The 26,006-nt window shown below is 43.5% G+C and overlaps 2 protein-coding genes across 3 annotated transcripts in view; one reads left to right on the top strand and one right to left on the bottom strand.

The window, feature by feature from the left end:
• bcl11ab (BAF chromatin remodeling complex subunit BCL11A b) overlaps positions 1–21,717 on the bottom strand; it is a 36,920-nt gene extending 15,203 nt beyond the window's left edge. The window contains exons 1-2 of the mRNA XM_031289414.2: positions 21,250–21,717; positions 18,125–18,517 (exon numbers count right to left, since the gene is read on the bottom strand). Of these exons, the coding sequence (XP_031145274.1) occupies positions 18,125–18,517; positions 21,250–21,304 (448 nt within the window). The 5' untranslated portion in view covers positions 21,305–21,717. The remainder of the gene's footprint in view (positions 1–18,124; positions 18,518–21,249) is intronic.
• A 2,348-nt stretch (positions 21,718–24,065) lies between these two features.
• Positions 24,066–26,006, top strand: part of cep170ab (centrosomal protein 170Ab) — a 14,523-nt gene continuing 12,582 nt past the window's right edge. The window contains exons 1-2 of one of the 2 annotated variants that reach the window (XM_036000839.1): positions 24,066–24,254; positions 25,783–25,925. In XM_036000839.1, coding sequence (XP_035856732.1) covers positions 25,821–25,925 — 105 coding nt within the window. In that variant the 5' untranslated portion in view covers positions 24,066–24,254; positions 25,783–25,820. Of the gene's footprint in view, positions 24,255–25,779; positions 25,926–26,006 lie in introns of both variants that reach the window. The other variant, XM_031289420.2, reaches the window with a different exon arrangement.

The raw sequence follows: 26,006 nt of genomic DNA, 5'->3' as shown, positions 1-26,006 counted from the left end.
CTACAAATGTTTCCTTCCGTGCTCTTTTTCTCGATGCTAGAAGTTCTCACTGCTAGGACTACCCTAGATGCTTGATACCAACCTGGGCCACACCTTTATGACGTGCTGTTTTAGACAGATGCCCCAAACAAATGGTTGGATAGCACATTACAGGGCACAATAGTCTTTCCCAATGACACAAGACTGTACTGTACAGCTTGTAGGTTAGCAAAGGTGTGAATGCAGCCAGTTAATACCTAATGTAACGTTTACCATCAATAACAGTTTGTAAGATGGATGGGCCATCTGCTTGACAATGGCAGGCCACACTCCACACAATTCTTCATCTCAGAGCCTCCCCGCACCAGATTCCTGCCTACTAATTAAAGACATGTGTTCTGATCAGCCACCATAGCAACGCAAGAGAGGCGGGTAAAATGGTGGACAATAGGACCTAGTGCAGCCCCAGAAAGTTAACACTTAGAGCTGTATTCCTCTGTGTTCCAACCTATGGTTCCAACAATAGGCAAAATCTGCATTTATATCAGTGATACGTTTAACTTTGTGGCACTGTAAAAATCATTTAAATTCAGGTTTAACTCGGCTACCTGTCTCTTTTCAGTTGCATCTTGTGCCAGCCCACACTGTCACTTGCCTGTTAAAAATACAGCATGTGGACCCTTCCGCTTATTCTCCCTGGAGGTGTGTCAGGAACATGCATAGGTCCAAGCAGTAGATAGCGTGATATTAATTAAGGTAGCCAACCTGTAGGTTCCTTTGTGCCCAGCTGTAGAGCATAAATCAGCCTTTTAACAAGGCTAGGGCCCGAAGATCTCAAACCGTGCTGGAATGCTACCTGCACAACCATGCCAAAAATCTGTCTGGGTCTAGGGCTCCTATAGATCACCATGTTTATAAGGGGGGGCTATAGCAACCTACCCTGGGGAGGGAAGGAGGGAAGGCGGAGCAGAGGAGCAGAAAAAGGAGGGTGGCAAAAAGGGGGGCATATTTCTATTGGGTCATCAGGTTTAAGTAAACATGGGTAGTGTTGCTGTGTAAGTATGCATGTGTGTTGCACACACGCATGTGTGCCACACCACAACATATTCTCTTGTTTTTAAGAGGACTGTTTATAAAGCAAAGGAAAAATAACAAGACAGACAAAGCTGATAAAGAGACATTTGACCTTCATGAAGAGTTGATAAACAAGATATGTGAAGAAAGCCTGTGTGCCTTTGGTGACAGAAGGATTTATTCACAGACAGCTGCAGGACAGGACACACACCCCGTAAGGACTGGCTGACTTGTTGAATGGCAGGCTGAGTCCACCTTCAAGTCATTGTTTCTGCACAGAAAGGGTCCATGAACTCAGACATTCCACAACAGGCAGTGGCAAGACATACTTACACACGGCTCAATACACAGGCATGATGCAACTACACACATTTACACTAACGAGAGCCTATCAAGAAGTCAGAACTCTTGCTAAAGCAATGTGTTAAGCTGTACTGTAGTTTATTGCCATATGCATTGAATAGTACAGCAGCACTTTCCAATGCAATGCCTACACTCCTGGAAAGTTTACCAGCTAACCAACCGTATATAAATAAGTCAGTGTTGAAATTTGGATTAATGGCTGATAAGGGGATGGGTAGAGCTGCGCTCAGCAGCACCACCTGAGATTTATGGGCCAGATGTTTGTGCCATTGCTTCTCTAACAGACTATAAAACTTCATTTACAGAAGGCAACAGTGGAGTCTCAATCTAAGCGTCACCAACATGCAAATATTTTGCTGCACTGATGCAAATGTCAACTCCAAGTGATTAAAAAATGTAATTAACAAACGACTTTCATTATTGGGAATTCTTGTTCCCTCCCGCAGTTTCTCTCTCTTTCTCTCCTTCCCTATCTCTCTCTCTCTCTCTCTCTCTCTCTCTCTCTCTCTCTCTCTCTCTCTCTCCTGTGTCACTTATACAATTACATCCCTGACATGAATGTAACTCCACTCCCTGCCAACATGAACTCAGGTTCTCAAGATCCACCCTGTCACTTTGAGAAGGGGCTGACAACCTCTGACTGGCGCAGAGGGTTTGGGGGCGTTGACCCCGGTGGACTGCTTGTATTGCATTCCGAGAAAGGAACTTTGTACACTTGTGCAAGGTCAAACTGTAAAGATCCTATATGCTCATTCCATACATGTCCAGCTGATATGCTGTAGGCCTCTTGACAACCTGTGAGGATAAACGTTTTACAGACGACCCACCGGCTATCTCATGTACCTTTGACACAGCGTATAGATATATAAAGACATAAAAAGATATGTTTGCTCTTAAAACACATGGCCTTTATTGCTCTCGTCCGGTTTCATCACCTTTCCAGCACACAGAGGGTAGCTGATGAAAAGAGGAATTAAGGGCAGTGAAAGAACAAGGATATTATCTGAAGAGGAAGGGGTGTAGTTGAAGGGTGTCAAGAACGGTGTAAAAAGCTGTGGAGAGGAGAAGAAGAAGGGAAAAACAAAAGAGGTGGTGGACAGCTTTATACTGCAGCACCCCATTCTAGATTACATTAGTGGCAGCTGCTTCCTTTGTGTGGTTTTATGGCCTGGCCCCAAGAAAAAGCTGCTAAAATTTCATTTAATCTGCTGCAGAAACTCAAGTGTCTGTCAGCCACTCAAACAAGGGGGACTAAAAGCACCATGCTCTCAGATAACTGAGGCAAAATAACGCTAATAATATCTCTGTCCGTGGCCATACAGGCAGACATTTTGTGTAACCAAAGAGGGCTTGCCTGTGCCGCCGGTGCATGGGAAACTGGCCCGCTCTCCCAGTCCAGGGGCAGGTCCTTAATGGCGGGTGAGGAAGCCCCTCTTTATCTCCACCTCCTGTTCATCCTTCCAAGTCATTAGCTTATGTTAATCGCTAAAACTACCAAGAGTGACCCCCAATTTCATTTAGTATGCCACTATACTTAAGCAGATGATGAAGCAGCTGCTACAACTGATTTATTAAGGTAAACTAATGGTATGACTGAGAATATATTTTGTGCTAATTTGTATCAGTTGTCCACACTCTCGGATTTTGATGCATACAGTGTATGATAAAATAGAATCCAAAACATCCAACCCAATACAATTTCTTTTTATTTTAAAATGTATCCTAATTCAATCAATATCCATTACTCCAACACTCTTAGTCATTTGCTCATTTTCTTGTGGAAAATAACTTGTTGCATGATGTCCAAAAATGCTGTACAGAAACAATGTGTTTACCCTACAAACTGTGGACTAATGCTTGCTTAGTCTGTAAAGTGGCCCAAAGTCTAATCTATAAACCATGATTAAACAAGCCACAAACAAAATGAGCCAAAAAGTAGATAGCCCAGCATTATCCTTTAAAGATAAATGCTATATAAGATAAGATAAGCCTTTATTGTCTCCTATAGGAGAAATTTGTCTTGGGCATTCGAGAGAAACGAATTGCGACACATTGTGCATAAACACACAGTAAACATACAGTTAACCTATAGCTCAACTGCCTACTCAATACCCTGCTCTTAAAGACCCAGATACCCAAAAGTAAACACAAAAATGGCCCCACATCATTTTGCTGGCCGTTTTAGCCTGTAGCAGGGATGGAGCTTTGACAGCGGTGGTAACTGACAGAAAGCAGCGGTACAGGCAGCGGTTAGGGGCAGCTTCCTTCCTGGGCTTTAGTTCACATAATGACATGTCCATGTACGTCCACATACATTTTATTCAGATAAACTAAGGGGAAGAAGGAGGGGGGGTGCAAGAGAAGGGGCTATTTTGCCATGTGATGCCACTGCTGTAGCTTAAGGCAAGAAGAGGAAGAGGAGGAGATGCAAGGGGCCCCTTTACTTCGACCTCTCTGATAAGAACTAGGAGGATGGGGGAGGGAAGAGGGAACCCAGAGGAGCCAGGAACAGGCCAAAGCACCAAGCAGAGATAGCAAGGCAGCGAGGTGTCTGTCCAAACCAGATCTCTGCTCCCTCGGTCTAAATGGAGCAGATCATAGGTGAGGAAAGTAAGCTTGTGACTCTTTATCCCAAAGGAGCAGGTCTCACTTGCATACTGCTCATCCACTCAGGTTTGGCTTAGGCTTAAGAGACTGACACCAGTGTGTGAGGATAATGACAATGAAGTATGACTACCACATAAATCCTTAAAATACATTCCTTAAAATATTGTAATGGATGATACATTTTTTTACTACTTGCTGAGCATGCTGAGTTCTTTGCAAAGAGAAAAGTGTTTGAGAGGTGGTGGGAGCTTTGAGTTTCACTACATATTATTAGTGCTACACCTCTGGTTAGACTACAAGCACTAGTATGTGGCTTAGAGCTAAGATTGAATGACTAACTTTAAATAAATAGTTCATTTAGTTAAATACACTTTTTCGCTTCTTGCCAAGAGTTTGATTAAAAGATTCATAGCACTCTGTACAGTCAATGTGAAGCTACAGCAAGCATCAGGTTAGCTTAACTTAGCTTAGTATAGGGGAATAGTTAGCAGAGTCCCTGGCAACCTCAAAATGACGACAGGACTCCAGCTGTTTCCCCCACTTTGAGTTGTAATGCTAAGCTAAGCTAGTGGCTGCTGGCTGTGACTTCATATTTAAAGGTATTAGAGTGGTATCGATCTTCGTCATTACACTCTCAGAAAGAAAGCATTTTCCAAAATGTCGAAGTATTCCGTTTAGGCCTGCCTCCTCTACTGAGGCGTGTCAGTTTAAAGTGTTCAAAGCTCGAAGTGAAATGAAATAGGTACCATAGTGTGCTAAGATATTGAGCTGATTTTAACTTGAATTGCTCTGAGGTGACTGTAAAAAAGAGCACTTTGCAACCATTGAAAACAATTTAATAAACATGCTGGCTCAGAAAAAAATATGCTAATGGCCATTCATCCTTTTCCATGTAAAATAGTGTTTACAACTAACAGAAGAAAGAAAGAAAAATTTAAAGGAAAAGCAACACAGAAGCACAAAAATGAGTGCTAATGAAGACATAGCAAGCTGTAGAGTGTGTGTGTGTGTGTGTGTGTGTGTGTGTGTGTGTGGGGCGCGGCGGAAGAGATGGGCGAGGGGAAATTAACCTTTTTAATTGGAGAGTGGTAGTCCTCTTTGGACCCTGCAGTTGGATCCAGAGTGCTGACAGATGATGAGAGGGAAATGGCAGGCCTATTACAGGCAATCTGGCCCTGCGACTTGGCAGACCACAGCAGTACCAGAGCCTGGGGAGAACAGGGCATGTCCAGCATGGAAAGCACTCCATGCCAGACCACTTGCTGGCAGAGAAGGGCTTGCCTCAATAAAAAGGTATAAATAGAGAACGATTATCTTGGCACTTTGAACTATGGGGTAAAGGGTTGTCATAATGGAGTCTGGTTTCTTGTCTGATAACAAAATACTACCTGGTCAAGAAAAAAGAAGAAGGGCTTTGCTTTAATGAAAGACAGAGAGAACCAGTCTGACAGGTATGAGAGAGGAGAAGGGCCAGGGCAGGAGGTGTGGGGGAGATGAAGAAATGCACATTGAAAAATTAACACACTCCGTACTCATGCACACACACATTTTAAAACCCAATACATCTGCCCAGGCATTCACCGAGGAGCCAGATGTAAGAGAAAGACATCAGAGAGGATAACTTCCTATCTGTCTGTGTGTCTGGCTGTGAGAGCCATGTTTATGTCTGGGGATACAAGGAAAACAAACATCAAGGTCAGAGAGGCTGGAGTCCGTCCAAGCGATAGACAGCCCCTTTCTTAACAGGTCTGCAGGCCCATTTTAACATACGGCCCCAGGGGGGACACTAGGATTTAGACAGAACCCTTAGGCTTGGTTTCATATTGAAAATCGGAACCTGTACGCTCTTAGAGCTATTTCCCAAGCTGAAGACCTTTCACTTGACATCGGAAAGACACTTGTGCAAATTACATCATTGTAAAAGACAAAAATATATTGTGTGCTATACTTTTAACCATGTCATAACAGGTCATCATTAGTGCTTCTGTTTTCTTGTTCTCCAAATTTGATCTGAAATACAACTTTTTTGAAAATCAATCAAACCCACTTCATGTCATGCTCTCTACAATAAACAACCATCTCATGCATTGTCTCACTGTCCAGCAGACAGCTGATGTAAACACAATCCTGACGTCTACTCTTTAATGCTGACCCCATTAGCCTGGCGTCCGTCTCTAGGTCATCACCACTAAGACAAAGAATCATCAATCCTTACTTTTGTTCTTCTCCTACCTCCCTTCCTTCTTGTGAGTCTGTCTGTCCATATCTCAGTTCACACCTTCTCTTTTTCTATCTATCTCTGTCTTTTGTCCATCTGTCTTGCATTATGTATTCTAAGGCATTTTGAACAAGGCACAGACAACATAGCAGACCACACAGGATTGCTTTTAGTCACATCATGCAAAGGATGCTACATGGAGCTGTGTAAGTCCATTAAGTCTCACATACACGCCCACGTGCATACACACACACTCTGTGTCCCACCATCAGCATCCTCTGTCTGCACCTCATACGCACAAATTCTCGCTTGCAAATTTCTCACTCACTCTTTCCGTCTTTGTATCCGTCTCTGTCCATAAACACACACACACACACACACACACACACACACATACACACCAGACACATGGCCGAAGAGAGCAGACTACCATCTGGGAGTAGTGGCCGGCTTTGTCTGGGGGGGTGAAAGCGCCAACACGACCCCCTTTTAACACAGACACACAACCCTTGCATCAGCCCCCATCGCCCTCCCCATCCAACTGCTCCAAGTGTGAGAGCTCTTCTCATACAATCTGCACATATACATATGCAAATTTGCAGGGGGGCATTATAAAAACAGCCATCATCACACACACACACACACACACACACACACACACACACACACACAAACACTCATACACACACAGAAGCGAGATATTTAGTTGGCTTCGGCACCAAAGTAGCCAAGAAAGAGTTTTGGAAAAGAAAAACGTGTTTCTGAGAAATAGAGCAAAAGCTGGAGGGCTGGAAGAAAAGAGCATAGAAAAAAGGGAAGATGAAAAGAAGAACCTTCTTTATAAATAACAAATTAATGTGAGCATCTGTGAAATACATGCAAATGGGATTGAATGCATTTACACGGAGACACACATAAACACATGAACACACAGACACGCAAACATACATTATCCATGTTTGCCCTGCAGCATGTATGTGATGAATTTATACATAAAAACTCACTCATTCAAGATGACACTAGATGCATCACGACTGTCCTTTGATTCAACATCACATGTTCAAAGACATAAATCATTTTAGGTTTATTCGGGCTGGGTATTGTTCAAAGGAGTTTCGGCAGGATACAAAAACAATGCTTTTTTGTAATAATTTAGTTTGAGAAATAAAAACATTTAACACAATTGATACTCAATGCATCAACATGAAATCACATTGCTTTAGGTTTTCTGATGAAGATCAGGAAATATCTGATCAAAGAATGAGTAAACAAGCCTAGAAATGTGACCAAGCATTCGATGCCAACTTTTGATATTTGAAACTTTTTTCAACGCCCAGCCCTGCTTTATACATTAATCACACGTTACACATACATTCATACATGTATTCCAAACCTCAAAGAAGCATTGGTAATTAATAATATAAAGATATTTGATACGAGATGAATCAACTTCTGTATGGCTTTTGTCTAGTGTCTATTTGTCATAATCTAAGACCACAAGGCCCTGAGCGAGGACAGAAAAAGACAAAGCGAGGGAGAAAAAGACAGAAAAAGAGAGAAAAAGACACCTGCGATCCTGGCTGGAAAGCCAACACCTAATCCACTTACTTACTTACTTACATAAACCTCATCATAATCTCACACACAACCTTTCACACAAATTTCACACTTTCCAACAAATCACTTTTCTCACCTCAGCAGTTCAAAGTGTTCACTTTTTCGCTTTAATTCGTTTTTTTACTTGATATTGTATCAGTGTGCATGTCCAAAACTGTAGACATTCAAATCAATCACAGAGACAATTTAATCAAGACGATAGACAAATGATAGCTGTAGCCTGAACGAGGACTCAAATTAAGAATTTTTTACAATCTTGCAGAGGTAAACTCTCAGTTCCTCGAATTCCTTAGATGTTCATGATGTGACAGAGCTTCCTGATCTGCCATCTCGAGGCAGGGTTTGTGTGTGAGCTCAAAGCATTTGAAGTGGAACGGTGAACAGCCTGCTCTCAAAACTCAAGGGACACATCCGAGTCGTAATTAGGAGAGGATCCGCGTCCATATTTTATGGCATACACAGACACAAACACATTCACAGACACGATTTCCATCACTGCCACGTGTACGTATATGATACATGTACCCACGGGCATATTTATTCCTGACACACATAGAATGGTTCTCGCCCATACGGCACAACAGACCATTATGTACATCGTCTATATCAAATTCTCTCCCGCCAGTGTTTACCACTCTCATGTTTGCTGTAATGTTTTCAGTACACAATAGCAGCGGCGGTGTTAAGCTCATGTTGCCCCATCAAGAGGAGAGCACCAACAACGACCAAACACTTTTCTCCTCCTCTTCCCACCCTGTTTACGAGCAGATCTGTTCATCTCTCACTTTGTTCCCACGCTCCCTCACTTCTTTTTTCTCTCCTCTGCATTGTCCTGTGCCCTCAGGTTAGAGGTTCTCTCTGTTTCCTCCTCTAAAGCCTGGAAAACAGAAGAGCAGGCGAGCTGGAGAGAGAGAGAGAGAGAGAGAGAGAGAGAGAGAGAGAGAGAGAGAGAGAGAAAGAGAGAGAGAGAGGGAGAGCTAGGAGGGCTGGGCAACGAGTCCTGTCCGTCTGCCTCCTTTGGCCTGGCTGTCTAACCGGTCTGAACTGGTTCTGACATAGGTGAACCAGAGACGTGTCCTCTTTCGCCTCTGGACAAAAAAGAACCATGGTGGCATTCCATCCACAGTCAGCAGGTACCAAGGAAGTGTGCATCCATGTGTGTGTGTGTGTGTGTGTGTGTGTGTGTGTGTGTGTGTGTGTGCATGCGCGTGTGTGTGTGTGTGTGTGTGTGTGTGTGTGTGTGTGTGTGTCTGTCTCCCAAGACCTTTGAGGCCTGGACCATTGCCAAGTTCATCTGTTAATGGACAGCTACTAGAGCTGCCCCATCCCCCCTCTTTCCATCCTCTCTGTCTCTCCAGCAGCCATGCCTGCTCACGACCCCCCTTAACCTTCCCAACCCCCCAGCCAGGCCTGCCCAGATACAGACCCTCACTCTCCCTCTCCCTTCTCCTCCACTCCCTTTCTCTCCCTTCCCCTGAAAGCTATATCATTCTCTTTCTCCCTCTCCTCTCCTCTTCTCCCTCCTCCTCCTTCTCCTCACTGCCCCCCAACACTCTGGGCTTCTCCTATTCAAGATAAACAGAGTGCTTCAAGTTCAGGGGACACCCTGGGACCCTTTAACAAAGCCATCTATCATGCTGTCTGCCTGAGAATCCTTTGGCCATAGCGGGCTCTGCTGCTGCTGCTGCTGCTGCTGCTGCTGCTGCTGCTACGTCTCTCTCTCAATCTGTATGTCTGAGTGTGAACATACACAGGCTGGACATAGACCAGCCAGCAAGCTTGCTAACCCTGATTAGCTACTTGCTCTAGCTGATGCCCGAACTGGACAATTTCCCCATTGTGTTTGTCCCCTCCAGGCCCCTCCAAGACCAGAGCAAAGACAGACCCCCCTCCTTGGCCAATGCACCCCCCTCTCTCCTGTTAAAACGAGACAAACTCATGACACGAAGGCACGCCACGGAGCGAGGAACAGCTCGCACGTGTGGGCCACTTTCTCTCCACACCTCGAGACGGACTCCACTGACCCCTCTCCGATTCCCCAGAAGTCAAACTGCGGGACGATTAACCAAACTGTCAACAGCTTAATAGTCTGGGAATAAGAGACTGACAGTAGGCCTAGGAGCTGTGTGTAAACACTATGGAGATTATGAATGGTACACAAGAGAGAGACAGAGAGAGAAAGAGAGACAGAGACTAGAAAAAGAGAAGTGCCTTTCATACATGGATCCTGCAACATTTATGGGTTCAATTATCTAGGTAGCCTTTTTCGGCATTCAAGCACAGATCTGCCATATGGAAATATTCTGTGGCAGGTCTTCTCCCAAGTGATGCGGTTTTCCATGCATTATTTTCTGCTCATTATGGGTGGCAGCAACGTTGAAACAGCAGCCAGCAGGAAAATAAGGATGCCACTAAAAGAAGAAAATGGTGAATTGTCACACAGGCTGACTAAATGATCGAGTTTCGAACTAATACTAAGTTGCCAATTTTTTTATGCACACCCAGCTAAAATGAATGCGTTTTAATAAAACAGCCCTGCTATTAATCCAATGAAGATTGAAATGTTTTAGAGACTGTGTTGATTGAACGTTTTGGCCATTTTGGATGCTGTAGTTTTATTGAGAAGCATTACTAATAGTCTGTCTGCCCACTTTATATCTGTGAGGGTAGACTAGATAGCATATATGACAATGAATAACATTTTAAGATTACCTTATACAGTATGTGGAGATAACATGTTCTTCAGTGCAATGCCATGGTTCCTGTGGATGCTAAGACTGTTGTAGCATTTGGCATTCATTATTTACTTTAAATTAATTAAATTTTTGGCTTTGTTCCAATTGACCTAGGCTGGAAGATTTCCAGAAATCACGCTAGATCTTGAGCAGGAAAACTCTTAGATGAAGAAACATCTCCAGCTCCTTTTCCCATCCAACATTGATGATGACTATTTAAGGAATATTTACAAGTTAAGGTGCATGTAGTTATGGGGCCAGAGAGTTTCCTGCCTAACAATTGTGACAACACAAGCTCAACCCAGGCCCTCACACACATGTTCTATCCCTTTTTCACTTCCTTTCTTCCTCTTCTTCCTGCTTGTCCTCATGTATCTCTCTCCTAAACACACAGCAGCCCCAAAAGCCCAGCAGCTTCTGTCCTCTATATGCCTGCTAGAGAGGGGGACCGGCCTGCCGGGTTTTAGAGTGCTAAATTATCCATTAGATGTTATCAAGTTGTAGCAGGGCGATGCCATTCTGCTAGGAGCCATCAATCTTTCATAAGTCCCAGGCACGGCGTGCATTGGGATGCACTACCAGAACCTCCCCACCGCTCCCAGCACACCACCAACCCCATCCAACTCACCCAACTGCATGCAAACTTGGACATGTACACACAGTCAGGCGGACGTCAGCGCACACACAGTCAACAATACACATGCTGACATAAATGCAGCCAGGTACACGCTCTTGCACTCAAGCTCTGCAAAAACAAGCTGGACGGAACTTGTTTAGGGAACATCCAGTTCTACATTTCTTGCATTGTGTCTTTCAACCCCCCCCCTTCGAGCTCACCCTGCATTTTTCCCTAAACAAAACTAACATTTTTTAGCCAAATGTACACTGCCTTAAGTGTTTCACTACCACTCACACTACCTTTCCTTGCACGCTCTCCCTTTTTTCCTCTCCTCCTCCTCTCTCCCTCCCTCTGCTTCTTGCTGTGGCCTGGCAGGCAGGCAGGGCAGACATGTTCAGAATGCGCTCCGGTAATGGGCTAATCAAAAATGCAAAACAATTGGCAATTACCGCGCGGGGCCCTAATGGTCATTAGAATTTACAACAAGGTAATGAACTGAGAGTCAGCTCAGTCCATGCATATTCATAAAGCAATCAGGCCTTTGAAGATTAAAGAAGCGCTTCAAATTTAAATGAGGGCACCAGCATGTTATCAGTGAGATTCAGCCTGCAAAAGTAAAGGGTGCCTGGGACAGGAGTGTGCATTTATGAATGTGTGTATATGTGTGTGTCTGTGTGTGATGAGGGTTGGGGGTCAGTTTGGTGTGGGGGATGGATGGAGTGGAGGTGTGAGTATGTGTGTGTGTGTGTGTGTGTGTGTGTGTGTGTGTGTGTGTGTGTGCGTGCGTGTGTGTGCATGCATCTGTGCATAAGTGATGAAGTTGTGTGTCAATCTCATTGGTGTGCCAAGTCGTGCCTGCATTCTTTTGTGCAAAGCAAATTACAGTACACCAACACCGCCGTATAGCCTAAAGTGATTCCAATAACTAAATTAACACTCTCTTAAAAAATGAATGAGGCCCAAATCTTCTGATCATAATTTTAAAGATGTGGGATTTGAATCAAAAGTACAGTTAACGAGCTATTAAGCGGCAATGAGCTTTGGACCCCCCCCCCCAAGGAATAGAGCAGGCTATTAGTATACATTCATGAAAAAGTGCAGCAGTAGAAATGATTCGCATGCACATGGACATGCTAAAGCACTCTGCGACTTTCACACACACATACAAACAGAGAGCTGTAAATTTTCACAAGTGTAACGTCAGACACAGGGGCCCTCTCTGTCCTGTATCTCTCTGGTTGAGATAAGAATGGCAAGACACAGCTGTAGGCGACCACCCAGCCACACACAAAAGGTACAAATAGACTCGCACACACCCATACATGCACATTCTGACAGGCCGAGCCTAGTGCTGGGACCTGCAGTGGGACAGATAGTAGAGGAAGAAACATTATAGAGACAGATAGTGACCAGAGTCAGTGGGTTCAGACTAACACGACACCTTCGTCACAGTGGCTCTCCCATGGCCTCAGCATTATCACCATGGGTGTGAGAAAGACAAAGCAATGGTCCTTCAGCACCACAGCTTTAAACACAACAGTCACAATACGAACAGCAAAGGTTAGGCTGACATACTGAGTACAGGAGGTGATAATACGATACAGACTCTCCAAGACACAAAATAATAAAATCTGGATTAGTTTCAATTAGTGACCTAAATGAGGACTTAAAGGAAAAGGGGGGAATCTTTTTTTAGAAAAAATTAAAAATGACCTTGTTAAAATGTTGTTTCCATTCTAACTCCAAACTAACCTTTTTATTTCCTAAAATACTACTTCTGTCCTTTTTGCTCTCATCCGCCACAGCTGGTACAGCTGTATCAAAGACACTTTTTCTTCTCTGTTTCTGTTCTGTTTAAAAATAAAGTCATTAACCTGCAGGTGGTGAAGCCGGCAGCTGGCGTGACAGGCCCTGACGCTGTCAGAAGACCCCTGACCCTGTGATGTGACTACCTGCCACGCTATTGACAGGACAGCGGCAGGACACGTTTATTTCGGAGGATGCTTTTTTATCCCGCGTGACGTGGCCATTGACAAACAAGGTTGTTTCTATCGTATTGCTTCGTTTGACAGTAGGTAAAGGGAATCAGAAAGGCAGCAAGTGTGTGTGTGTGTGTGTGTGTGTGTGTGTGTGTGTGTGTGTGTGTGTGTGTGTGTCTCTGTGTCTGTGTGTGTATTTGTGAGTGTATTTGTGTGTGTGTCTTCTGGCTTGCTATGCAGCCAAATCTGCGAGAGTGAGAATGAGCTCTAGAGGGGATGTTGGAAGCCTTTAGGAGGTGCAGACAAGCTAATGTAGCCAAAACATCAAGTTCCCAGTCCCTCGAGACAAACTACTGGAGCAATGTGTGGAGAGAGAGAGTATGAGTGAGAGAGAGGGAGAAAGAGAGATAGAGAGAGGGAAAACGGAAAGGAGGGGGCTGAAATAAGTATCATATGTTTCTGACAGATCTCATCAACTCACAACACATCACGGGGCCTCTGCCACAACACATTTGTTACAGACAAAACACAGGTTCACAGGAGGGGGTTTACACTGTACATGTGTGTCAATGTGTGTGTGCATCTGTGTTCATAAAACAGGTGTGTGTCTGTGTACATTTGTGGGTGGGTGCATGCATTTGTGTAAGCCTCTTTTTGTCTGCATTTTTGTGTGTGTCCGTGTTTGTGTATTTATACTTGAACTAGCCTCCACCTGAATGGCCTGAGGCTGTGGTACCTGGGTTGTTAGAAGACAAACAGAGACACGGGAAGCCCAAGCCAGGAACCCTGAGGACAGCACACACATACACAGACACACACATACCTACCCTTAGGTACACACAAACACTCCCGCTGTCAGTCACACACATAGCAGCTACCTCACCATAAGTCCTGCTTCCTAAACCCACAAAACATTGCTTTAACACACAGAAACACCTACTCTCTCTCTCTCTCTCTCTCTCTCTCTCTCTCTCTAACAAACACACACACACACACACACACACACACACACACACACACACACACACACACACACACATTTAGGCCCAGCCCGTCCCTCAGGTCCAGTGCTCTGTGCCAAGTCTGGCCTGGCATGGTCCACAGAGGTTTCCTCAGGCAAGGCTTGCCAAGTCAAAGACCCTTTCATGTTCAGCCTGCACACCCAGAGTAGTAAAGCTTTAACAAACAGCCTGACACACACTCTTTATCTCTCTCTCTCTCTCTCTCTCTCTCTCTCTCTCTCTCTCTCTCTCACACACACACACACACACACACACACACACACACACACACACAGAAAGCTATAAACAGTTTAAGTGTTCAAAACCACACTAATACACACACACGTGCACATGCACATACCTTAGTTTATCACCGCATCCACACTCAAGATGTAAACATCCACTAGACTTCAGCACTTGAATGCAGCCAGAGTGACTAACACTCAATCCAACAACAAAGGCTACACCAATAACATTTGTGGGTGTTTAGAGCTTGGCTTCGGAAAACAAAAATGTCCTCTATGAAAAATTCATCCTAAAAACCATTCCTGTTCACCTTCATTAAAACTTAGTGGAGCCCACAGCCAAAAATAGGACCGATTTGATCAGAGCCCAGAGCAACTGTAGGATCAAATTACAGTCAGTTTTTTTACAGACAATGGGGTGCTTATGTTGATAATATTAGCTGGTGTCCAATAATTATAATCGCATGCATCTGTGCCTTTTCAGTATCAATTAAAGTGATCACCGAAACAAAGGCACACACTGCATGTGGACTCGCAAAGCGACCCATATGCACGCACATACACACTGGAAAAAGATATCGCTACCAAGAAGCCTCTCGCCCCCCGTCACTCACACACACACACACACTCTCCCTGCACTGCCCAGCCCCCCCAGTTCTGCCTGACAGATAGCCAGTGTGTATATGTGTGTGCTTATGAGGGAGTGGGGGGCTGGTGGTTTGGAGAAAGGTGGCACAGTGCCAATACGTAGCCTGCTAAATACCTTTGTCTCCACAACACACAGGGACAAACAGGATAGGCAAGCTGCTGCATGAAGACACACTACAGCCACAGAAAGGTGTTTCTAGAAATACCACTCCGTTGTTTGAATGTTTTCCTCCTCATAGAGGGAAAAACCGGGGAAAGGTGGCTGCCATAATTAACTCAGTATTGATTCAGAGTCCAGGTTACAATAGAGGCAGCGCGCTGGTAAGAGGCAGAAGTGTGAGATAGTGGTCAATTTGAGCGGCTACAATGGCCTCATTAACACACATGGCTACACTGGAGAGAATGCAAGAGGTGCTAATGCTGAGACAGATAAATACAGGCCATAGTAATGTAGCAATACGAGCACAATAATGTGGAACCACACTCATAACTTGTAGTGAAGAGAAACGATTTTGTAAAAATACTTATTATGGTATATAGGACATGATAAAGCCTATACAGTAGTGCATCCTAAATCATAACAATGAAAAGCATCTTTCTCCAATTACTCAATGTAGAAGACTAAACAATAATTTATTGCACTGATAACAATTAAGTCCGTGGAACAATGAATGTGAATGTAAATACAAACTATTCACCAGTATGCCTGCTTAATAGTGATATATGATATATTATTGTGACATAAATTCAGTTTTAGTCACATAGTTTGTGTGAGAAACCGTCATCTGCTCTTTTTCTGGGCCATCCACAATCTGGAGACAAGCGACGGTGTCCCGATGCATATCTTAAATTGTTTATCATGCAAATGATGGCACGCAGGCTGCTCTGCCCTGTCCTAACGGCCCAGAGCTCCAGACGCAGACCCCAGCCCCAGCTGCAGCCATGACACTCCCAGACAGCCTCAGCTGTCCCAAAGAAGGAGACCGAGAGGCACGGCCTCATCTCCAGCTCTTGGTGTATTACAGACAACTGCCCCCCCCCCACAACTCCACATCCAACCCCTCAATGGGGGAGTGGAAGGGTCACAGTCACTTGCGTGTATGCAGTGCAGAGGGATACAGTAAATCTATAACTATTAATACACTCCCTTTGGATAAACTGGACACATAGCCAGTCTGGGAGAGATACAGCGTGTAGGGACAGTATGTATTGAGATGCCTCATCTCAGCGTCCATGTCTAACTGAGCATGGTGAGAGAACATGGCAGCTAGCATATGGGGCATGGGGTGGCGTGCTGGCACTGCTAGTCTGTATCCATCAATCTTGGATACAGAAAACAGAGGTGGGGGGGGGCTGGCTTTTATGCATATGTGACTGATGTGTGGTCTATCCTGCACAGTGGCTACATCTTCTGTTTTACCTAAAATCTGTTGCAGCAGGTTTATTCTGTTTCCTTAGCTGTAATCTTGACCTCACACACTCTTCCTCTCAGGTTTTTACACAAGGAAATGTTATAACAGGGTTATAACACAATCAGGTGAGGTGTCACAACAGGGCACGTCCTCACTCCCCGGACAAACCAAATGAATCTGTTCATTACAGCATCAAGCGAAGCCTGAGGGTTGCACAATACCAAGAGACATAAGGCCTATAAATAAAACTCACAATGCTAGTGACCTTATGATATCATGTGAACTCCACTGCATGATGATCTAAATGAGCAAAGAAAAGCATGTTCGAACAGCTGACAAGGCCAAGAGGCATGTTGGATGTGTGTGTGAGGACGTGTGTGCACTAGTCGGTCGGTCCGTGTGTGTGTGTGTGTGTGTGTGTGTGTGTGTGTGTGTGTGTGTGTGTGTGTGGCAGATGTTTAACAAACTGCACACTAATGAACCGTGGTCATTCTGTATGACAGTGGGCCGACTAGCTAACAACAGCTAACAGTAGTCCCTTTACAATTCCGTCTGCAAAGCTGCAGCGCTGACTAATACAGTACAGTAGTGCACATTATTAAGAACTACTCTCCATGCATTTAGCCCTGAATTGGGTTCAAATTAAATCTGCCCAGACAATCATCCCAACTTGGCACACAATATCGGATCTGTTAAAGAAAATGGATAAACATTCAAATAGGCTAGTCAAAATCAAACCCCACTCTGTAAAAAAAATAGTCACAAGGGACCCACGCTTGTTTGCACAGCGACTCATGTTTTCACTACAGCCTCATTTAGCCCCGGTGGACAAACAACAAACCAACCAGCCGCCGAAAGAAGTCCTTAATTACTCAAATCAAGAAAAACACTGACAATTAGTGGCTGCAGGGCTCCTCAAATAAACGCTTCTTCCTTGACAGTTCAGCATAATTACATTCTTTCTATCTCTCTTTAATTTTAGCATCCGAGTGAGCCTTCACAGGCGCATATTTGAGGGAACGAGAGATATGGCGGTGTAATAAGCCAGGGAGGGATAGAGACACATCTCTCACCACCACATGAGAGAGAATGTGGAGGCCACAGGATCTGAGCACATCTGTGATGCAGCAACAAACCAAAAGAAATCCATCTTTCTCTCTCTCTCTCTCTCTCTCTCTCTCTCTCTCTCGCTCTCTCTCTCTCTCTCTCTCTCTCTCTCTCTCCCTCTCTCTCTTTCTTCCATATCATCTGTTTCTTTGTCTGTGTCTGTGTGTGTCTTTTTCACTATCTGCAAATGTTTCAGTTTCTCAGAATCATTTTCAGCTTCAGCTGGTCTTCATGTGGGTTCGTGACGCAGCTGAGGGAGATTCACAGCTTCTAAATGCAGCTGCAGATATTTCACACTCTGGTTAAGTAGATTGGATACATCCCTAATACCAGAAGCAAAAAAACAAAGGAAATCTGAGAGAGCATTTGCTCCCCTTTTGAAATAAACTCTCTTGGAACCTTGGAAAGTGTGACCCACTGCACACCTTTAGGCCTTGAAGACTCAGTTCCCACATTTGTTTTTTTCTGCTCATTTGTTTACTCTTGTGTGGCAGCCATTTTAAGCTCCCACTGTGTTTACCTGTGATATTCTCCTGCTTGGGGATTATTCCTTGCAAGGGTGCAGATAAACAATCCTCATCGCGCGGCGACACCTGAACGGCCACCTCCACGGGGTGACACGACCTCCGCGGGTGCTGATGTTGGGTCCGCGAGTGCGAGGAGGACGTGGACAGGGGAGAGGCGAGCGGGGAGGACGGTGGCCTGTCCAGAGGTTTGTCCATACAGAGGCTCCCGTGGCACTGCCTCCGTTTGTGTTCAATGAAAAGCAGGATGTCAGCCAGGGGGAAGCGGGAGTGGCACTGGCCGCAGGTCAGCAGGTCCTGGTCCCCTTTGAGGTGCTCACCCTGAGCCTCTCCCAGCCTGGGGGAGTCCTGGCAGTTTTCTCCTGGTAAAACACCTGACAGCGGCTCAGCTGGACAGGAAGACAAAAAAAAGAAGATTGTGAGATATAGTTCAGAGAGAGAGAGAGATGGTAAACTAATGTGTGTCAGGAGAGGCAATGGAAAAGCACGCCATTTCTACAAAATATAAAGACATCTACAGGAATAAGGTCAGGTTGTAAAATGTGTATAAACATATTTTTAGAAAAGAAAGAAAGACAGAAAGAGCACACAGACTACTTCGATAAGGACTGACACGTTCAGCTTGCAGGCAGCAGCCAAACGATTAAGTTGCTTGACCCTCTTTATTGTGCTGCCAATCTCCCTTTTTTAATGAACCTAACACCTCTGAGAATCAAAAAATAGATTCTAATTTGAGTTCAAGATGATTGGACCCCATTTCGTTAAAAGTGCTGGGATCTCATGAACCAAGGTTAGACATTGAGGGGTTGGATGTGGAGTAGGTCCCTGAAGTACTGGCAGAGAGAGAGAGAGAGAGAGAGAGAGAGAGAGAGAAAAGAGAAAATAGAAGAGAGAGAGACAGAGAGCATTTTTAAAGAAGTAATCTAGCCACACGGTAAACGACATTGGGCGCCCCGACTGGGATGTTGAGATAAGGTGTGATGAATTCTTGCCGCCGGTTCAACCTTTAATTCCGTGTCGGGTCAGACGAGAAGGTGGTGAGGGACTATGCACGATAGGCCCTGTTACCTGTATGTTCAACTGCATTAAAGATGAGGGAATTTGCCCCTATTTTACTGGAGCTTATCGTAACCAGCTTATGCCATGGACACAGGCGGGGTGTGTGAGGCTGGGTTAGGTGGAAAGATTTTCTTCAAACCAAATAATCTCATTTTGATGCCACGCAAGAGTGATGTGAATAACTTTGAAAACTAAAATATAATCCTTTTCTCAGACATCCGGCTGCAGCAGAATTTAAATCAGTTTAGGCCAGTGTTTCCCACTGGGCTACAGGAGGAGGTCTGTTTCACTATCAGGAAAATCATTAGGCCTCTTTCGTTTGCCATTTTCGATTTTTATGGCTCCTGTTATAACTGCGGATCAATAATTTCATTTCAGGGGATTTTTTTTTTTCATGATCAAATGGAGTAAAAAAAAAGAAATAAATGTATCAAGCATGTAAAGGTAAATGTCCTCTGCCTGCATAAATATGTAATTAAGTGTCCCTTGATAGTTCACTGTTGGCCCCAAAACAAGATGATGTAGTCTAAAGTAGTTTTCTGTTCAAATAAATAATATGAATATACAAGACATAATTCTTATGTGAAACTAACTGAACTCAAAATATCTGGGTCAGAGAGCCAAAAGAAGAAATGATATGGTCTAAATTAAAACCTCTGAAATTGGGAAGAAAGTTGATTTTGAAATGTGAATATTTTTTTGTAAATTGTTCTATGCAAACCACCCTGTATCTGCTTGTCTTTAAACACTTTATGTCTGCATTCTCTTTTGATATTTTCAATATTTCACTTTCTCTTTCCTCCGTTAGAAACCTCACACGAGCAGCACAAGGAGCATAAAAATATCCACTTCACTTATTTCTGCTAAAACGATCCTCTGCATGTGCTTGGTCAAGCAGCACAGGGATAAAGTGGATCAAGTTCAAGTCCATAAGTGGCCTACAGGAGTACAATCATATTGCGCCCCCCACTGGCAAACCTTTAGACAATTAGCCCTCACAAGAAGGCATACATGTTGCGAGAGCATAATTGGTTTCAGCCGAAATGGGAACAGCATGCAGTGACACATTTACTACAGAAATAATTCAGGACAAATGGAAAACACAGGCTCCTGATCTCCACTTATGACTTAAATTATAACAATGTGTATATTTGGAGACGTCTCCGCATTCACTGAAGTGTATGAAGCAGTTCGTGCTGTTATCAGACGCATGGTGGGAAAACATTCTCCTGCAAACATAAACGCGTCTCGACAGCGCGAAAATCATATCATGCAATTATGCAATATCAATCAATGCCCTGCATTTTTTTTTTCGCACGCGCGTAAAACGACTTTTCTGATTTCCTCTCCCGCAAAACAATATCGCGCACGGAGATTGACGTGGATTTAGGCTATAGAGCAGCATCTATCTGTTAGTGACACTAGATAACATGCTGCGCATTAAAGACGTGATGTTAAAAGAGCAGCTGTGAGGAATTTGTGACACAGAAACTATATTCCGTCTAGGTAAGGCACACGAGGTCTCTGCGCTGTGGACCAGCGGGTATGTAAACACCACTTCCCTGTGTCCAAACCAGCTCAAACCTCTGTAAATACATTCTAACAACCAAAAGAAGAACGTGCTTAGTTGTTGTGGAACAGCTTTATACGCTACATCTATAAACTTATGATCTGATGGCAGCAGTGCAGTAGGCTTGGGCTGCCTTCATATAGGCAAAGGTCTCTGGCCATAAAGCATATGTATGCTCTTTAATGGCGAAAGAAACCTTGAAGGCTGCGTTATACAACACAGTTAACCAACACAAGTTGAAGCTCTCTGTCACGTTGTTTGAAAACTTCTAGCAGAGGATCCCATAATCAATATAAAATAACCTGTAGCCTAGTCTTGGATGTGTTTGCGTTTTGGTAATTTCACTCAGGACAGCGGTGTGCCCGTACGTGGCCGTATCCTACCTATTCAAATCCCCCGAGGAAGTTGCCCTGTACATAAGAAAACAAGAACTGGCTCGTTGAGAGCGACAAACAGCTAACTGAAGTCAAAATGCGATTCAGCTCCACTTACACGAAAACTCCCGTTTGCTCAAGTGCTGGGGTTTGCCTTGCTTGCGGCGAGACATGTTGGTTTAGTGGCGGCTTTTCAGCTGAGTTCACATTGGGAAATCCGTTCCTACAAGGTAGACTCCAAATGAAATTTCTTCATTGATGCGTCTGACGTCCAAATAGGAAAAAGAAGAAAAAAAATGAAGTGCAGATCATACAGAGGGTGAGGCGTCGCGCGTTTCGGGCTGTGCGGACCTCTTCATGACTTTTTCGCAAAGAGAGAGTGATGGGGGTACGGCGATACCCCCCTGAGCTGCAAGTTCAAGTGCGGACGTGACGTTCCTTCGAACTTGAACGTCAGGAGATGGACGGACTGAGACATAGAAAACATGGGCAGGGCGAAGCCGGCCAGTGGGAGGGGGACAAGTCGTAATAAAAACCAATGGACACTCATTATAGACTACCTATGGAAGGAGGCGGGGGAGAGAGAAGAGAGACCCCGAAGACACCAATGGACAGAGGGGATCAAGGGGGCTGGGCTAAGAGAGAGAGAGAGAGAGAGAGAGAGAGAGAGAGAGAGAGAGAGAGAGAGAGGAGTTATCCAGGGAAGTAGAGGAGCAGTCAGCGCATGTTTGAGTATAAACTCTGTTTTACTGCTCCACATTTATTAGGAGTTTATTTTCAGGCTGATTTAAATAATAATTGATTATGTAAATTTACAGTAGACTGGAGATTGTATATTTACATAAAGGTGGGATAAAGCGTCTTTTTTCATCATCATTATTAGCCTATATATATAAATTATGGCCATGACAGAAAGAGACTATGTATTTTCCATGTTTGTTTTTTGTTAGATTAGTTTCTTTTGTGATATTAAAGCTTTCTATATGCGACGAATTAGCAATGAAGAAGAGCTCTTTATACGGTTTCCATCGGTTTCCCTATTCGTAGGCTATATGTATAGGCTACATAGTGGATCAATTTACAATTTACAAATGTTAACACGGGTGGCCGAAATGCAAGACAGTTAGATAGAATATCAAATGAACAGTATTGTAATATAAAATGAAAAAGAGAACAAGAAAAAAAGTAATCTACTAAATAATGGATGTCAGCCTTCATTTAGAATCCAATGTCCTTTGATTTATAGGCTACACCGTCATTTGTTTTGATGTTTGATTTGAAACAGCGTGTTAAATTTGTTAAATCGGCGTGAACAATGCACCTGAGTCTATTTTGAAAAACTATAGGCTATAAAGTGAAACAGAGATTTGTTGTTGCAGCCTATCTTAATGTTTTCATCTGACATGTTGTGTATGTGATAGATAAGCAGACACATTTCTTAACAGAGTAGGCTACAACAGCACTTATGATTATCAAAAAAAGCCTACATTTTACACTCAATACGGGGGCATTTAAAAACACACTGCTGAAACGTTACTGCACTGTAATATTCTGTGATAGTGTTGTCATATTATATATGATATATCTAGCCTATTCAAATGATTTAGCATGTTGAGTAGTTTTACAGAAGCACAGTCAGTACTTCCAGATTTACAATCACATGCAACCAGGCAAATAATGGCTCATTATAAACTGGGAGCTGAAAGAGTAAACTAATTATGACTAAAATAATTTCAATCATTTTGATACATGGCTGCAATTCTACCGCTGTTTTGATTGTGTTTTTGGCTTCAGCTACAAAGCATAATGTTTATCTTAAAGCACAAGAAAAAGACACCTAGGCTAAATGTTCTCATCCTTCAGGAACCCCTCTGAGGCTTAATGCATCAGTGATGTGTGGCTGCACTTTAAACGGTATAGGCTAATAATTGCTGTGTAATGGAAGCTCAAATGGGTATTTAGCTAAAACAACTTCTACATAGTAGAAGAAGGGTAACCTATAGCACGGCTTACCTGGGTCCCATTTGTATAATTATATAAATTACACAAATGCCAATTCAATGTTGTTTATAGTGTCAAATCACAGCAGAAGTTATCTCAGGACACTCAGATAAAGTAGGTCGAGACCCCACTCTCGTCGAAAATAACCTAAAGAAAAGTATTGTTTTTTTCTTTTTAATAGCCTATAACTTTTTGGTTTCATTTCGCTACATTAAATAAAGTTATAACAAACTGAGTTTGAGCCATATTACTCACATTTAGGCTATTACATCTCCCATAACTTAATACAGATGGGGGCTCATAAACAAGAGTCAGGAGAGATCATTCTCATAAACTGTGTTTCATATAATTAAGAAAAAATACATAAATATAACTGCTTTGCCTAAGTGCTAGTATTCCAAACATACTGATTGATATTTCTGGTTCGGTTTGGTTTGATTTGGTTTTCATGAGACTTAAGTGATTTTGAATAATTTTGTTGTTGCCATGAAATCCTCATAATTGATCAGGCTCTGGAACTGTTTCTTAGCCCTCTTCCACATCACAGCTCAATACTTTGGCGCCATCTAGTGTTTCAATTGGAGATTGACTCAAATCATGATGCCATAATGTAGTCAATTATGATTATACAGAGTACTGAGTTGGGCTATCATTTTTTTCTTAGCCCAGGCCTCAGAATGGCACATAATTACTTTTGTCTTAATGCAAACTACACTTGAATTAGGCTATGAAAAATACGAACAATAATACTTTACTACTATTACTCAAATAGTCTACATACATAATAACATAATATTGTGTTAGATAAGGGGTTGGATGTCCTCAAAACCTAAAACAAAAAAAAATCATAATCTGCTTTTTCATACAGCCTTCTATAGGCCTATACGCTCATATATTGCTTGCCCTAAATCCACCATTACTCATCTAATACGGGCCACTCACCGTTTTCTGTCAGCATATTACATAACCTCAAATGCTCTTCCTATACGAGGACATAGCGCCACCGTGAGGCCAAGACACAGTGATGCTGAAGGAGCAGGGCTGGGCACGAGCAGCAGCAGCAGCAGCAACGCTGTTCATAATCCTCCCCATATCGGATGCTGATTGTCCGTAGAGCCCCTGGTGAGTGACATGTATCTTCCTCTGTTAGTCGGTTCTGTTCCTGCTGTTGTCTCCTCCTGCTTTCTCAGCGCCGAGGATGGAGACGGTGAAATGAGCATCGCTGTGTTTGTGCGACAAACAAACCTATAGCCTGTCGTCCATCAAGGGAGAGCCTCGGCTGCACAACAGCAAACAGCCTCCTTAACCTGATTTACAATAACATGTGAGAATTGTTATCGCTAAATTTGTCTTAATTAGCCTCTATTTGGCTAAAGAGCGCGCGGGACAGAAGAGGGATAGAACGTTAAGGATCAATAGCCTACGCTTCAGATGACAAGTCGGTGATAAGCATTCACGGGAGACGCACACTGTTGATTTATTTATTTATAATGTGCGTGGGTTTTGTGTTTTTGTAGCCTATATTAGTTTAGTTTAAGGGGATATTCCTCTCTAGAACGGTGTCGTTATCAAATGTCTCCATGATAAACGCTGGACTGAGACACGGCCTAACTGGGCTAATTTGCAGGCACTGTCATTGGCCGACTATAACCCATCAGCTACCGCCGCTTTAAAGCGCACTTGACGTGTTGTCATTTGCAGAGGAGATTTATGACTGAGAGTGGATGATGAAGCCGTGTGTGGTCAAGCGACTAAAAGGGAAATCTGGGCCACTAGAAGCCCACTGAAAGATTTAACCCGTCCATTTCTCCACAGGGAGGGGGGGAGGGGCTGTAAGGTCCCATTGTGATCTAGTTGATGCACAAAAAAGGAGCCCCAAATATGACAAAGTGTGCGTAATTAAATCCCACTAATTCCCTTATGGCTTCTTCAGAGCGTGAGTCAGCAAGGCCTATGTGCTGATGATGATGCTCCTGCAGAGGGAGGACCAGCTGTTTGTCTCAGTGAAAAGATCTGTTGTGCTGGTATATGTTCATGGGCAGTCTGACAACTGCATGGGAATCATATGAGCACATCATGGGGAGCAAAGATGTGGGTTTTCAAGAAGAACAGTATTGCTCTCTTTATCTTCTATTTACACTGCCTCTCCCTGGCATGTGTGTGTCTAACTTTCTAAACAGCATCCACTTAAATTAGCTGTCGAAATGTACATGTATCATATCTATCTTTATGGATGTCTTTCTCATTATTTACCCACATCATCCTCACTTCCTCTTTCTTTTTGTACAATATATAACTCCTCCAATTTTTTTCGGGGGTGCGGCATCTGTGGTGGATATTTTAATTTGGGAGTTTAGTAGAATGCCAAGATTCTTTAAACTATTTTTACGCTTACAGTTCTTCTTTCATATTGTTTGCTGCACTACAAGGAGAGATAGGCATGTCAGTGTCCTCGGGTGATACCTGAAATAGCTACTGTGCATATGGCACACACATGCACAAACACACAGATGTTGTTATTTGTTCTGTAATTGCATGAAGTAACTGTAAGTACACTGTAAGAACTTGTGTTTTTATTGTTTAAAGCATTACTTGTGAATAGACTCATGAATGGATAACTGCAGTCTAACACTGTTCCTGTTTTCAGCAGGATGCATTAAGGGTCAAAGGTGAGCTAGTGAGGCCGAGATGAGTCTGACTTCCTGGTTCCTGGTTAGCAGCGGGGGGACGCGTCATCGTCTCCCCAGGGAGATGATCTTTGTGGGGAGGGACGACTGCGAGCTCATGCTGCAGGTACAGTACTCCTCCAGACACAAGCTCTGAGTTGTCATTTCTCCATCTGGGCTGGATTATCATCTGAATCGCTGAGATTAG

The sequence above is a fragment of the Sander lucioperca genome, chromosome 4, assembly GCF_008315115.2.
Source record: "Sander lucioperca isolate FBNREF2018 chromosome 4, SLUC_FBN_1.2, whole genome shotgun sequence".
In the NCBI taxonomy this organism is placed as follows: Eukaryota; Metazoa; Chordata; class Actinopteri; order Perciformes; family Percidae; genus Sander; species Sander lucioperca.
This window is presented reverse-complemented; position numbering and strand designations above follow the sequence as displayed.